We start from the raw sequence: 15,322 nt of genomic DNA, 5'->3' as shown, positions 1-15,322 counted from the left end.
CATCTCACTGCACCCCAAAACAGTATTTTTAACAAAAGGTTTCTGAGAAAGAACATATAACACTCTTGAAGTGTCCACATTTGGAAAAAGTCCAGAACTGCCAAGATTGTAGTAGATTAAAAAATTATAGTGTCTGCAGTCAATGAGATGGGCCTAAAGTGAGTTCATTCCACACTAAGTTAACATGCACATTTTCTGAACGCCTCAGAAGAGGGGTGGGGTGTAGCTCAGCTTGCAGGGTGCTCTCTGAGCAGATGCCGGCAATGAATAAAACCAGGAGTGATGTAATCCCAGAATTTGGGGTGGGGGTGGAGGAGCAGAAGCAGGAGGATAATTCATTCAAAGCCAGCCCAGGATATAGGAGATTCTGACTTAAAAAGAAAGAAAGCGAACAGAAAACGGAGAGGCTGGTGGTACCACTGCCGGTTTGGTGATCTATGGGATTTTTTAAAGCATGATCACATTTGTAAAATGAATTTAAAACAATATTTTGAATAGCGATTTCGCGCCTGTAACGGGCATTATTTGCTAAGGAATGTCCTCCGATGTTTAGAGCACACTGATTGATTAACCCACAGCTGAGTATGGGTGCTAAGCTTGCCTGTGTGGTTAAGATGTCTCTGAATTCCGGTGACCAGCTCCGTGGAGAGGCCGGCTCTGCCCGCTAGGCACAGCGCCACCAGGCGGCGTCTCGCAGAACTGCGTCGGGGTTCTCCAGCCTTTTCCTTGTGAAGAATTAGAACAAAGGCAGATCGCATCCTTTCAAGCCCAGTCCTCAGCTAGGACGTTTATTCTCCAACAAGTGCATCCTGAGAGACACAGAACTAGTTGCCATATTTATTTAAAAATAAATTTTGTGGGCGAGTGGTGAACCATAGCAGGTGTGTGGAGGTCAACTTCCAGGAGCTGGCCCTTCCCATCCAGAACTGAGAAAGAACCTGAACTGAGAAAATGCCTCCATCAGACTGGCCTGGAAGTCAATCTGTTGGGGTGTTTTTTTTTAATTGATGATTGATACGGGAAAGCCTAGACCACTGTGGGCAAGGCTACCCCTGGGCTGGTGGTCCTGGGCTGAGCAAGCCATAGGAGCAAGCTTCAGTTTCCAACTCCAGGCTCCTGCCTTGGCTTCCCTTCATGATGGACTGTGAGAGATGTAAAACGGAGTAAACCCTTCCCTCCCCAGGTTGCTTTTGCTCATGGTGTTTATCACAGGAACAGAAGCAAACTGGGAAAGCAGCTGCGCTTGCTGAGTGAGCCTGGCCTGACTCTGCACAGACATCATACATACACACAATAACAACAATAAAGTTAAAATAAACAGGGCCTCGAGAGATGACTCAGCAATTAAGAGCACTTGCTGCTCTTGCAGAGGACTAGAGTTGGGTTCCCAGGCGGTTCTGATGCCCTCTCCTGGTCTCTATAGGCACTTGAACACATCTACAATACAAACCACACACACACACACACACACACACACACACACACACTGCAATCAGTCCTTAAATAAGTGCCAGTTGGTGGTGGCGCACACCTTTAATCTCAGCATGAGAGAGGCAGAGGCAGGTGGAGCTCTGTGAGTTTGAGGACAGCCTGATCTACAGAGTGAGTACCAGAACATCTAAAGCTACACAGAGAAACCCTGTCTTGAAAAACAAAACAAACAAAAATAAATGAATGGAACAACTAGAAGGGTCCTTTCTACTTTAAAGTCTGAACCATAAAACGCAAGGGCTGAGTGAGGCAGCATCTGACTCATTTCAGAGACATCTGCCAAGCATGTGAAGAGGGAAGAGGGGGGGCAATGGGGAGTGCTAGATCTTATTTTCTTTCATATTTTTAGTCTTTTGAATTGGTTCTTTGAAGGAAGCATCTCGACTCAAAAGCATTTCTGAAGGCATTTCTGTTGTCATTTGTTGTTGAGAACAGTCTCACTATGTGACCCTGCTCACTGTGTACACCAGGCCGACCTTGAAATTCCAGGTCCTCCTGCCTCCTGAGTAATGATGACAAGGGTGTGTCAGCATGTCCAACTTCTGTAGATGTTTTAGAGCAAGTATCTTACTGTTTTGTTTGGGTTTTGCCTTGGCTTTTGAGACAGGCTCTTACTATGCAGCCCTGGCTGGCCTGGATCTTGCTATGTAGTCCAGGATGGCTTAAACCTGGGGATCTAGCTGTCTCTGCCTCCTGAGTGGTGTGATTTAAGGTGACTGCTTGCATTGCTGTCCTTTGTCACACATCTTGTCTTACTGGTGTTTAAGAGGCTAACTTCTTGATCTCAAAACATTCCACATCTAAGACTGAAGAATCAATCAATGGCCAAGAGAAAGGGGAGAGCCAGCTCATTCAACTCCATCTTGACCTTACCGGAACAGCCAGATTATTTTAGACCTTTTGGGTCTACCAACGTCATGATCAGGCCAACAGGGCATGTCTCAGTGGGGCAGTTCATATTCTCTAAGGAGACATCTGAAATGGTAAGGAATGAGCCACAGGAGCAGGGCCTGAGTCAGAATGCCAGCTGTCACATTCCAACCTGACAAGCTGCCTCACTGAGAAGATCCAGTCTCCTCGTCTGGTAAATAGAGACGATTATGAACTCATCACAGGTGAGGCTGAGGCAAGATTGCCTTGAGTATGTAGCCAGCCTGGGCTATAAAATATAAAATATAAAAAAGACCCAATATAAAAAAACACAAACAAAAACCATAAATAGATCATGGAATTGTTGAGAGGATGAGCTAATACAAGTAGATTGCTAAACGATGAGTTATTACATGCAGCTTGTGTTAACCAACTCCTGGAAATGCAAACCAGGCTTGTCTGTAAGCCCTTATTTCATCAAAACCAAGTCCTTTTGCCTTGTGGTGTATTGCCTTTGAGTCACCACATACGTACCCAAGGATGATCTTGAACTCCTGATTCTCCAGAGGGCTAGAAATATGAGTGTGTGCTATACCCAGCTTAGAAAGAAAAAACAAAGAACAAAAAACTTCCTAGCTGTACTAGTGCTAGATTTCAAATAATGTGCACCTGGGAATAAAGGCGCCGAATCCTAAATCACACAGGAAAGGGCAGTTTTGAGTTTGGAAGCAAATCATGGTTCATTCTAGAGAGAAGAGGACGTCTGACTAGAGATGCCCTCATGGGTCTGCAGGGTTGGCTCAAGGTGACTTAGAGAAGAGAGGTATGGGCCCTAGGAACTGTGTGGATGGGTCACAGGTATGGGGGAAATAGTACATTGATTTCAAGGCTTAGACCAGTAAGAAAGTTCAGTGGAAGAAGGTGCCTATTGCCAAGCCTAATGACCTAAGTTCAAGCTCCAGAACCTACAAAGTGGCAGGTGAGAGCTGACTCCTGCAAGTTGTCCTCTGATCTCTCCAAGGGCACCCCACCACCACCAATAAATGAAACAATGAGTTTTCAAGGCTTCACCAGCTGCTTGGATTAAGGATGAAAACAAGAAAAGGCAAGGAATGGAGATGACTCTACCGTTCTCTCCCAAAGCAGGATTAAGTCCATCACAGGAGGCTTCCCAGCTAGTTCCATCAGGCTCCAGTGGATGGGCAATGGGCAGTGCCCCCCCCCCTTTCAGGAGGTAACAAGCAAATGTGTACTGTGTTGCTTGGCTTCGAAACACAAGTTCTTGAAATGTACCACTTATGGGGGGATTTCAGTGGAACAGGAGGCCACAGTTAAAAAATTCAGTAGAGAGAAGAAAAGAAAAACAACATAAGGCAAGAAAGAACCAAAAAATAGAAGAGTGTGTATACTGACGTGGTGATAGAGCAAAAATAACAAAGAGTTTTTAATTTTTCTTTTACATGTATAAAGTGTGTGCACACAAGTGCATTCATGCCACAATACTTGTATGGAGACCAGAAGACAACTTGCAGGAGCTGGTTCTCTCCTTCCACCATGTGGATTACAGGGATTGAACTCAAGCTGCCAGGCTTGGTAGTAAGAGCCCTTACCCTCTGAGCCATTGTCCCCATTCACGGAAGAACTTTCAAACAGACGAACAAACACATTTTTGTTTTTACTTTTATGTGCACAGGTGTTCTGTCTGCATAAATGCCTGTGCACCACAAGTGTGTAGAATCCAGAGAGGCCAAAAGTGGTCACTGAATCCCCTGAAACTGGAACTAATGGTGGCTGTGAGCTGCTGTGTGGGTGCTGGGGTTTGAATTTGGGTCCTCAAAAGACCAACCAGTGCTCTTAACCACTGAGCCATTTCTCCAGGAAAGAACTTCTCATGGGCATCTGATGGTGTGAGCATTACTGACCAGCAAAAAGCAACTAGAACAGAAACCAGTCAACCATGGAAGCACTTTACAAAACAGTTGAGTGAAAACTAAGTAAAACTCCTTTTTTATATTTAAAGCCTTTTAATCTCTGGCACATAACAGTGAAGGAATTCTTAGAAATCAGACAAAAGTGTTTGGTGGGTTTGAATTGATGGGCCAGGCAAGCTTCTTTTCCCTGGCCTCTCGGTCAAATGAGTCATAGATGGAGTCTTTGGTTATCGTCCTGCTCATGGGAGGGATTTCCGAAATGCCAACATAGTTTCTTTTGGCCATCCTTGAACTGGTTGTGATGGTGTAGGCATTGCTGCGGTAACACTTCATCGAGGACATGCAGAAAGTCTCTTTCATCCCTCTCCGAAAATTGGCATTATAAATGGAGTAGAGAGTGGGTTTCGAGGCTGAAGAGCTAAAGGATACCCACGTGACCGCTGTGAAGACAAGGGAGCTCTTCTTGTAGTCTTGCTCATGCGGGTGCCAGAGCTGAGCCACGTGGAAAGGCAGCCAGGAGAACAGAAACACCACATTCAGGAGGAGAAACATCTTGACCGTTTTCACCTTTGTCCTGGGGACAATGTTCATCGTCCTCCTCAGGGTCCGCCCATCAGTGCCTATTCTCCAGATATACTTTATGACCTTCTGGTAAAATAAGATTATGAGGACGGAGGGAATGACAAAGCCCACCAAGAAGTGGATGACCGTGTAGGCAGTTCCCTCCCAGGAGGGAGGGAGGAAGTAGTTACAATGGCTGTCCCAGTTGGAGCCATAGAAAAAGAAGACAGGAGTCAGGAAGGCTGCGTGTAAGATCCAGGAGGCGGCGATCATCTTCTTGGCCTTCTCTCTGGACACCTTGAAGCTCAGGGGATAGACGACGGTGTAGAAGCGGTCTATGCAGATGGAGAGCAGCACGTACATCTGGACGCCTGGAGTGAGGTACTGGAAGTAGCGAGCCACCTTACACATGGCGCTGCCGAGGGTCCACCTCCCAGTGGTGAACTGCAGCACAACAAAGGGTGTGCTGGCCACGCTGATGAGAAGGTCGGCACATGCCATGGAGACCACAAAGTAGTTGGTGGTGGACTGAGTCCTCCGGCTCCTGTGGATGACCAGACACACCAGGGAATTGCCAAAGATAGAGAACAACCACAGAGCGCCGAAGAAAATGCTGGCTGTGGCCACCTCTCCAGGGTTGAGTGCATACTGAAGGTCTGTCCTGTTGTTCATCCAGCCATGCTCCTCAGGGAATCCCATCAGGCCATGGGGCAGCAGGGCCTCAGCTGCTTCCACGAAGCTGTGGTTCTGAAGGGGCACCAGCAGGGTGGCAGCAAGCACAGGTGGTTGGTCGTTATCCATTCTGTGAGCAAAGACCATAGTCACTCTGTTCCTCTTAGTTCTGAATAAGACAAGAAGAACGAAGCCTCCAGTTAAAATGGTGTCATGTAAGCTGCCTACTAACAAGACAAGTCTTTGCAGAAAACTCACCGCCTGGTACTGGGTTTCATAAAGACATTTCATTCAAGCAAGTCATGTGCTTGACCACATATACCCTCCAAACCCTTTTCCCCTTCTTTTACTAGTCTCTTTCTTCTCCCAGACAATCTTGCTTCTGTCCTCTCTCTCTCTCTCTCTCTCTCTCTCTCTCTCTCTCTCTCTCTCTCTCTCTCTCACACACACACACACACACACACACTCACACACACACACACACACACACACCTACACACAAAATCTAGGATGTAGAGATAAGAGGAAATGTGATACTTGTCTGTGTCTGAGTTGCTTGTTACTGGGATCTCCACTTCCATCCACTTTCCTGTAAATGGTATCATTTCACTCTTTAATGGATGACTAGGACTCTAGTGTGCTCATTTATGTATGTGTGTGAATATATATATGTGTGTGTGCACGTGTGTATATCACATTTTCTTTATTCATCTGTTGACTGATTCCATATTTCCATATCTTGGCTGTGGTGACTTGTGCTGCAGTAAACACAGATATGCAGGTCCCTCTGTGGTGAGCCAACTTACAGTCCTTTGTGTGTATTACCCAGGAGTAGCAAAAAGACTATCCACTGTATTTGACACTGAGCTTGGTGGTCATTTGTCAATGATTAGAACTTGTGCACTACTGGGCTGAGTGTGGAGAACTCTGAGTTTAGGGATAGGTATGGTGACATAGACACAATGTCTCAAAAAAGGGGGAAGGGAGGGAGGGAGGGAGAGAGAGAAGGGGGGGGAGGGAAGGAGGATCCTCAGAAAGGCACGGGAGAAAAATACCCTGGTAAAATAGCACAGAGGATAAATTCAGAGGCCTCTTTCTCCTTAAGGGACACAGCTTCCTTCGCAGCACACATCCTAAGATATTTTTCTTTGTGTGTGTGTGCATTTGTCTGTATGTGGACATCCAGCGTCTCCCTCAATCGCTCTCCTCTGTGTTACATTTTAAAATACATATGGGTAAGCTGTAATAGGCACACATAGATTTATGTGTATGAGCATTTTTCTACTTGTATGTATGTGCAATGTGTGTATGCCTGGTGTCCTCAGCAGTCAGAAGGCCTTGAATCTCCTGGAACTGGAGTTACAGGCAGTTAGAAACCACAATGTGTGCTGGGAACCAAAGCTGGGGTAGCTGCATGAGCAACAACAGCTCTTAAGCAGAGCCGCCTCTTGAGGCCCTCCACTGCAGCTTGTACATAGGTCTCAGTCCTCCTGTCCCCTCTCTGCTCCAGAGACAACAGGACCATTCTGCAGTGCCAGCCCTTCAATTGGGTTCTGGGAGATCAAGCCAGGTCCTTGTGCTTGCATGGCCAGTACTTTACTGACTGAGCCATCTCTCCAGCCACCAAAAGTGTATGTTCCATAGGTGCTTTGCAACCAAATTGACCTAAGACTTCCCATGCTATCTATCAATGAAAGGCTGTGCTTTCCTCACTCGTAGGCTGAAATGTGACTGGAAGGTGGGTGAGCCTGTCTAGAATGGCTATGGCACCCTGTTGATTCAGCACTTAATCCTTCACTAAGTGTTCCCAGTTTGTTTTACTCTGGCTTAGCAATACACTGGACTCTCCCAGAAACCTCTAAAACATGCTGATTTCTGGGTCCCTTCCCCCAGCCCTGGGATCCTGATTTAATGACTCTGGAATGCAGAAGGCATCAGGATGTTCCAGTGCCCCAAGTGACCCTAGTGTTCAGTCACGATTAAGAAACACAACTTTGTATGGATTTCCATGCTTCTGTCTCCCCGCTGAATTCTGGGTTCTGGGGGAAATATTATTCTTTTCTCCAGGCCCCACAGAGTCTAACTGGAGGACTTTGCATTAGTAATTGCTTGTTAAGTATTAACTAAATTGGATCCATAAGGACGGAGAACTTAAACTCCTGCCAACCATTGCTCTGCAGAATTCAGTGGGAGCGGAGAGAAGACACTGTGTCCACAGGGAGCTGAGACACTGGTGACCACAGGAATAGAGGAAAACATGACTGCTGAAAGAGAGGCCAGTGAAACTGGTCACTCAGTTCCACTGCCACACTGAGGCAGAGGAGTGACAGCTTAGGTGTCCTCAGACAGGTCTACCCCAAAGCAGAGAAAAGCCTGCCCCTGGTCATTCTGGCATCCCAAAGTAAAAGTTCTCAAAGGCCTCTGCTAGTATGGAAATAAATGCCTTTCAGGAATGGTTCTGAAATAAAAGGACTGTTTAATTAGTAACTATGTCTAGGGTCACCTATACATGGTAATTTTAGAAGTTATAGATACACTGTGAAGTTATATGTTAACTTGCTTATTCCTGTGTAGCTGGACAAATAATTCCAAAAGTTAGGCCCTTGCTGCCTTGTAGCGCATTAATCAGTTTGCATCTAACCAGCTGATACTACTCTAAGGGTGACGTTTCTTTCAATACCTCTAAATCTGCACTCCTCCAAATGCTCTTAGAAACATACTTAGCTCAGCATCTCCTTCAATAGTAAGCAAGTAAATCTTTCATGTGCATCATGTTTGTGTAAGTTACACATTTAACTTTCTGAAACTCATATGTAGTGGAAGCCAGGAAGGAAAGAAGGATGGATGGATGATGGATGGGAGGGAAGAAGGAGGGAGGGAGGGAGGAAGACTGGACGCTAATCAGGTGAAGAGAAAAACCACAAAGAACAGAGGTACATGCATTTAATCTCAGCACTAGGAAGGCAGAGGCAGCTGATCTCTGAGTTCAAGGCCCACCAGAGCTGCATAGTGACCTAGTTAGTTTCTACACCATGCAACATCACACCTAGGGAGTTTAAAAAACTCTAGTAAGGGAGCTGGAAAAATGCTCATTGGATGAAGTGCCTGCCACAAAGTATCAGACAGGAGTCTTAGACTCCAGACTGCACTTAAAAGCATGGAGGCCTGGCTATAATGCCAGCACTTGGGAGACAGAGACAGGATTTTCAGGACAACCTAGTAAGCTGGACTAGCCAAATTGGCAAGCTCTGCTTCAGTGAGAGGTCCTATCTCAGTAAGTAAGGAAGACCAGAGGAAGACACCTAACATCAGCCTCTGGCTTCTACACACACACACACACACACACACACACACACACACACACACACACACACACACACACAAGCTCATGCCATACACACATACAAGAAAAATCTAACAATTGGCTTTTTTCCTCCTGAAATATCCACAAATTTTATTACAAATATTCAAAAGCATTCTCACTACATAGGAAGATGATTCTTTTTTGTTGCTGCTGCTCTCTTTTGTTTTCTGAGAGAGGTTTCTCTATGTAGCCCTGGCTGCCCTACAAGTTTCTCTGTAGAAGGCTAGCTTCGAACTCCTAGAGATCCATCTGCCTCCCGAGTACTGGGATTAAAGGTGTGCACCATCCAGCTAGGAAAACCATTCTTATATCTAAGTTTTATTGAAAATTTTAATCAGGGAGTGGTAGTGCATGCCTGTAAACCAACACTTGACAGGCTGAAGCAGGAAGATTTATTTGAAGCCAACTTGAATGACATAATGAGATTCTGTCTCCAAAGCAAAAAAAAAAAAAAACTTTAAAAAATTCAGCGGTAGGGGGTGATGGCGCACACCCTTAATCCCACCACTCAGGAGGCAGAGGCAGGCCCATCTGAGTTCAAGGCCAACCTGGTCTACAGAGTGAATGGCAGGACAGGCTCCAAAGCTAAACAGAGAAGCCCTGTCTTGAAAAACCAATAATTAATTAATTAATAAGGAAAGGAAGGAAGGAAGGAAGGAAGGAAGGAAGGAAGGAAGGAAGGAAAGAAGGAAGGAAGGAAGGAATCTGAGAAGGAAAGAAAGAAAGGAAGGAAGGAAGAAAGAAAGAAAGAAAGGATCTGATCTTAGCTTGGGATTTTTAGAATGTTAGTTTTTCACATAATTTAGTTTAGGATGTTTCCTATAAAATGGTAATATGGACTTCAGCACCTAAGGTCATTTTAAATAGCAGTGATAATTCGATTACAGTGGGGCTATGACAACACTAATATTATCCATAGTTAATACTTCTTGTGGCCAAGGATGGCCTGTGTGTAACTCTCAGAGGCAGGTGATATTACTAGTGGGTTTCACAAGTAAAGGCGCCTGAAGCTTTCCCCTAGGTCCCACAGTTGGAGCTGCCTCTGCAGGTGTGTCACTCCATCTGGGTGAGCATCATGAAAAATCTGCTTGAGGCTAAAGTGAAGAGTTTTGGATTAATTCCATTGGCAGAGGAAATCTCAAAACAGCTTAGTATAGACCCTGTCATGTGGCTATTACTGGTAACTCTAATGAAGATTTATAATGAAAAGGAGCAAGCTGAGCAGGATGGAATAAAGGGAGATGTGACTTCAGGGCAAGATCTCGCCCAGCTAGGTTTCCAACTTATAAAAGGGAATTAAAGAAAAGCTTAGAGTTTGGCGTGGTAATGCACCCCCTTAATCCTGGTACTTGGGAGGCAGAGGCTGGTGGATCTCTGAGTTTGAGGCCAGCCTGGTCTACAGAGAAAATTCAAGGAAAATCAAGCTTGGGCAATGAAGGTAACAATCAAAACCAAAAAGCTGGTGAAGATGTAACTGAACAAGGAGGCCATCTTCCAGCCCCAGAAAGCAACAGAACTTGGCAGCTTTGGCCATGTGGTTCTGGGTTTAGAGTTAAGGATAGAAGAAAGGAGTTATGGAATCAACCCACTGAGACCAGGCATGTGTCAGGGATGTCCCTAAATAGAGGCCTAAAGAGACCATTGCATGAAGCTGGATTGCCTTGAAGACCCCAAGATATTAAAAATGCCAGAGCCATGGGATACCTGCTGAGGAGAGCTGCTAACAGAAAGTGGAACTAGCCCAAGAGAAAAAAGTGTGTTGCAGTCAACAAAGCTAAAAGGAATTGGAGATCTGAAGAGCATTTTGACCTCAGACATGGAGATGCAAAGTTTGGAGTTTGCCCAGCTGATTGTCATTGGTTCAGTATTTGCTCACTATGCTCCCTTCCCTACATTTTGGAATGGCGATATGTATCTTGTGCCATTCTATGTTGGAAATATGTAATCTGCTTTGTTATTTTAGTTTTATAAAGAATTAAAGTTAAGAAAGTATATAAATCTCAAAAGAGACTTTGAACGTTAGACGTTTGAACATTGATGTGACTGTAATAGGCTATGGGGACTTTTGAAGTTGGATTAAATGCATTTTGCATTATGATATGGCTATAAGTCTTTGGAGGCCAGGGAGTGGAATGTGGTGGTTTGAAAGAAAACATCCCCTAAAGGAGTAGCACTTTTAAGAGGTATGGCCTTGTTGGAGCAGGTGTGGTCTTGCTAGTGGAAGCCTGTCTGTCACTGTGGAGTTGGCTTTGAGGCCTCATATGCTCAAGTCACACCCACTGAGTCAGTCCACTTCCTGTTGCCTTCATATCAAGATGTAGCCAGCACAATGCTGCCATGTTCCCTGCCATGATGATAATGGACTGAACCTCTAAACCATAAGCCACTCCCAATTAAATGTTTTCCTTTATTGGAGCTGCTGTGGTCATGGTGTCTCTTCACAGCATAGAAACCTTAACTAACATATATTCACACCACAGAGATAGACAGATTTTTTTTATTCCTCTTTTCTACAGGGCCAGTTACTGAACAACAACTAGCAAGCCACTTCCAGGAAAACAGGTTCACAGCACACCCCTGAATTTGCAGAAGATTCTGGAAGGCTGCTGTCTGGCCCTGAGCTAAGACACTGGTGTGGGGACACTGAGATAACGTTTTATAGAACCCTTGAGGTAGCCACCAACACACCTGCAGGGAAAAAATGGAGAAACCAATGAAAAGTCCAACCAATTCGACTAATATTAGTGACCACTGGAGTGCATGTGTGCTATGGTTTCAAAGACTTTAAGAATTGACAATACTTAAGGTTGTGGTTTTTTTTTTTTTTTTTTCCACATAACCCATGACAATCAAAACTAACCACCACATACATTCTAAAATATTAGAAGACAAAGTCTGCATGTTTAATGTGATTTTAGGTGGCCAGGAAAGCTTGTATCTTCCAGTCTGTCTCATAACTACAGCATTATTCTCTCAAAGTCAAGGCCTCCACCGGCATGACATGCCTGTAATGCCAGCGCTTAGGAGACAGGAGGACTACTGAGAGTCGAAAGCCAGCCTGGTCTATGCAGCAAGTTTTAAGCCAGCCAGTTTCAGACTGTCTTAAAAACATAAAAAGGGCCAGTGATTCTCAGTGGGGCATTTGCTGTGCAAGCCTGAGAAGCTGAGACAGAATTCTAGAAAGCATCTGGAGAGCCTGAGAAGCTGAGATAGAATTCTAGAAAGCATCTGGAGAGAGAAACAGTTTGTCCTCTAACTTCCACATGCACTATGGCATGCATACCCCAGCCTGTACATACATCATACACACACACAATAATATCTTTTTAATTTAAAGACATAAAACTTTATTAAAATGAAATTCCTTTTTAAAGAACATATGATACACACAGGTGCTCATCTCTAGGACCCATTCACTACCAAAGTCCATGGTTTCAGTGAAAATGAATGCAGGCTTATCCTGTGACACCCTGTGTTGGAGGGCAGGGCAGTGTTGCAGCATTAGCAATTAGCAACTTATCAATGATTCTGCCCAGAGCTCAGCCAAGCTCCACAGTGTGGGACCACAGGCCAGGGACTGAGGATGAGACATATGAACCTACCCTTGGCCCCAGACATCAAGGGAAGGACTATCCTTTTTTTAGGTGTCTCATGATGAACAATACACCAACTACGTACTTGAGGGTGGCCTTGGAGAGCCCTCTAGGGCTAAAACAGTGGCAACTCACAAAACCATGGACTAGAGTAAGTCCAGCCTTAGAATGCCATCTAGTGTGTAACAACAGAGTGTCCACAGATATTCAGGCTTGTTTGAACTACAATGACAAACTAAACAATGCCAGAGTATGAAGACAGAGACAGACAGCTAACCTTTCAATGTCCAGTCCACAGCCCACACTAACAAGCATTAAGAACGTTTGAGAGTTAGGGAACAGGGGTGCAGCAAGATGGCTTAGTAAGTAAATGTGTTTGCCTTGAGAGCCTGGATACTTGAGTCCATTGCTGGAACTGAAATAAAGAGGGGAGGAGAGAACCCAACTTAAGAAGTTGTTCCCTAGCCTTCACACTGGGCCATGACACATGAACACCCTTCTCCCCACAAAAATAAAAACTGTTCAACAGAACTTTCAGGGAACAACAACAACAAAAAAAAAAAGAACTTGGTTGGTGATGCAGCAGTCACACAGCGTTTTCTTAGTGAACTCTACAGAGTCTGGGAGTAGAGGAGGGAGACAGTCAAAAGAGGGCCACAGAAATTGACGACGCAGAGTAACCCTTGTGCCAACTCTCACATAGTGTTAATTAGTTATCTTTTATGGAACTGGGGACTGAACATAAGACATTATGCAAAAAGCTTTTCAAAGTTAAACATTTAAAATGGACATGGTGGTACAGGCCTTTAATCCTAGCATTTGGAAGCAGAAGCAGATGGATCTCTGTAAACCAGAGTGAGTTACAGGTCAAGCAGGGCTGCATAGTGAGACCATGTCTCAAAAAATTAATTAATTAACTAATTAATTAATTAATGTGTGCATGTGCACATATACACCTATATATATGTGCAGTGAGAGAGAGTGTGTGGCCAACATAATAACCAATGGTGACTTTAGTAGCCCATTTTCTGGAATGGACAGGTCCTAAATGTAAAATTAGTAAGTAGGGGCTGGAGAGATAGCTCAGAGGTTAACAGCACTGGCTGCTCTTCCAGAGGTCCTGAGTTCAATTCCCAGCAACCACATGGTGGCTCACAGCTATCTATAATGAGATCTGGTGCCCTGTTCTGGCATGCAGGCATATAAGGAGGCAGAACATTGTATACATAATAAAAATAAATCTTAAAAAAGTAAGCCAGGAAAGACAGGATGCTGATAACACAGAAAACAATGGCAAAATTGGACAGACAGATGGGAGAGACAGAGTGGTTCAAGAGTGCTTGCTGCACACCTGCTGCTCTTGCAGAAGACCAGTTCTCTTCCCAGTACCCATGCTTGCCAGTTCATCTGGAACTCTAGCTACATGGGATCAGACACCCTCTTCTGGCCACGACGGGCACCTGTAAGTACAAGTACATACATACACATATGCAAATAGACAGAAATAAAAATAATATAATCTTTCTTTAAAAAAAAAAAAAAAAAAAGGAAGGAGCCAGGCATTGGTGGCTCATGCCTTTAATCCCAGCACTCGGGAGGCAGAGGCAGGCGGATCTCTGTGAGTTCGAGACCAGGCTGGTCTACAAGAGCTAGTTCCAGGACAGCCTCCAAAGCCACAGAGAAACCCTGTCTCAGAAAAACCAAAAAGAAAAAAAGAAAAAAAGAAAAAGAAAAGGAAGGAAGGAAGGAAGGAAGGAAGGAAGGAAGGAAGGATTGTCTGTCAGATTAAAAGGCTCAGTTAGACTTCTAGGGAAGGAGGATTAGAAGCTGCTTCATGATAAAGTACAGAAGAGTCTGGGTGAAAATTGATTCCAGCTGAGTGGTAGCACAAGCCTTTAATCCCAGAACTCAGAAGACAGAGGCCAGCAGATCTCTGGGAGTTTGAGGCCAGTCTGGTCTACAAAGCTAGTTCCAGGACAGCTAAGGCTATTACACAGAAAAATCCTGTCTCGAAAAAGAATTGATTCCAAAGAGGAAAAACCCTGGGAGTTCACAGAGGATGTGGTAGGACAGCCAAACAGTTCAGAGAAACTCAGCAAAAAGAACAGAGCTGCCCCAAGGACCTTCAGATTGACATCAATGTATGTAGCATGAATAAACATGCCACTGTCCCCAGATGAGAGACATCCAAGGGGGCTGGAGAGATGGCTCAATGGTTAAAAGCACTGACTGTTCTTCCAGATAACCAGGGTTCAATTCCCAGAGCCCACATGGCAGCTCACAACTGTCTGTAATTCCAAGATCTGACACCTTCACACAGACATACATGCAGGCAAAACACCAAAGCATGTAAAATAAGAATAAATAAACTATTTAAAGGGAGACATGCGCGCGTGCACACACACACACACACACACACACACAGAGAGAGAGAGAGAGAGAGAGAGAGAGAGAGAGGAGAGAGAGAGAGAGAGAGAGATCCAAGGGATGCAAATGTGGAGAACAGGGCAGCTGGGGGCACAGAGGGTCTGCTTATGCAATGGGGCCTCCAGGGGGTGGTAGCTGCTGAGTGGTTAGGTGCTGACCTCATCAATCAAGAATCACTTTGGAGTTTAATAGCCCTGAGTCCAAGGTCAGTTTGTGGGTCAACTTCTGGACTGACCTGCTTGCCATGAGGGTCACTGCTGTAGACTGGAAACTGTGAACTCTAGTGGACTATATGGAGTCCAGAGCCGCACCCCTACAGGAAGGTGATGAAGGCTTGATGTGTCCGGAGTAAGGAGAATGGTCTGCCTGTACAGATCTCAGAGCTGTGGTTTTCTCCCCTACACCAGCCAGCT

The 15,322-nt window shown here is 44.9% G+C and overlaps 1 protein-coding gene across 11 annotated transcripts in view; it reads right to left on the bottom strand.

Moving 5' to 3' along the window:
• Window positions 1-4,017: 4,017 nt before the first annotated feature.
• Window positions 4,018-15,322, bottom strand: part of Gpr19 (G protein-coupled receptor 19) — a 29,062-nt gene continuing 17,757 nt past the window's right edge. For all 11 annotated transcript variants that reach the window (XM_035448679.1, XM_027429886.2, XM_035448684.1 and 8 more), the window contains one exon: window positions 4,018-5,694. In XM_035448679.1, coding sequence (XP_035304570.1) covers window positions 4,425-5,694 — 1,270 coding nt within the window. In that variant the 3' untranslated portion in view covers window positions 4,018-4,424. The remainder of the gene's footprint in view (window positions 5,695-15,322) is intronic.

This window comes from Cricetulus griseus, chromosome 8 (genome assembly GCF_003668045.3).
Source record: "Cricetulus griseus strain 17A/GY chromosome 8, alternate assembly CriGri-PICRH-1.0, whole genome shotgun sequence".
Classification (NCBI taxonomy): domain Eukaryota; kingdom Metazoa; phylum Chordata; class Mammalia; order Rodentia; family Cricetidae; genus Cricetulus; species Cricetulus griseus.
Note: the sequence above shows the minus strand (reverse complement) of the source record. Positions and strands in the feature narration are given on the sequence as shown.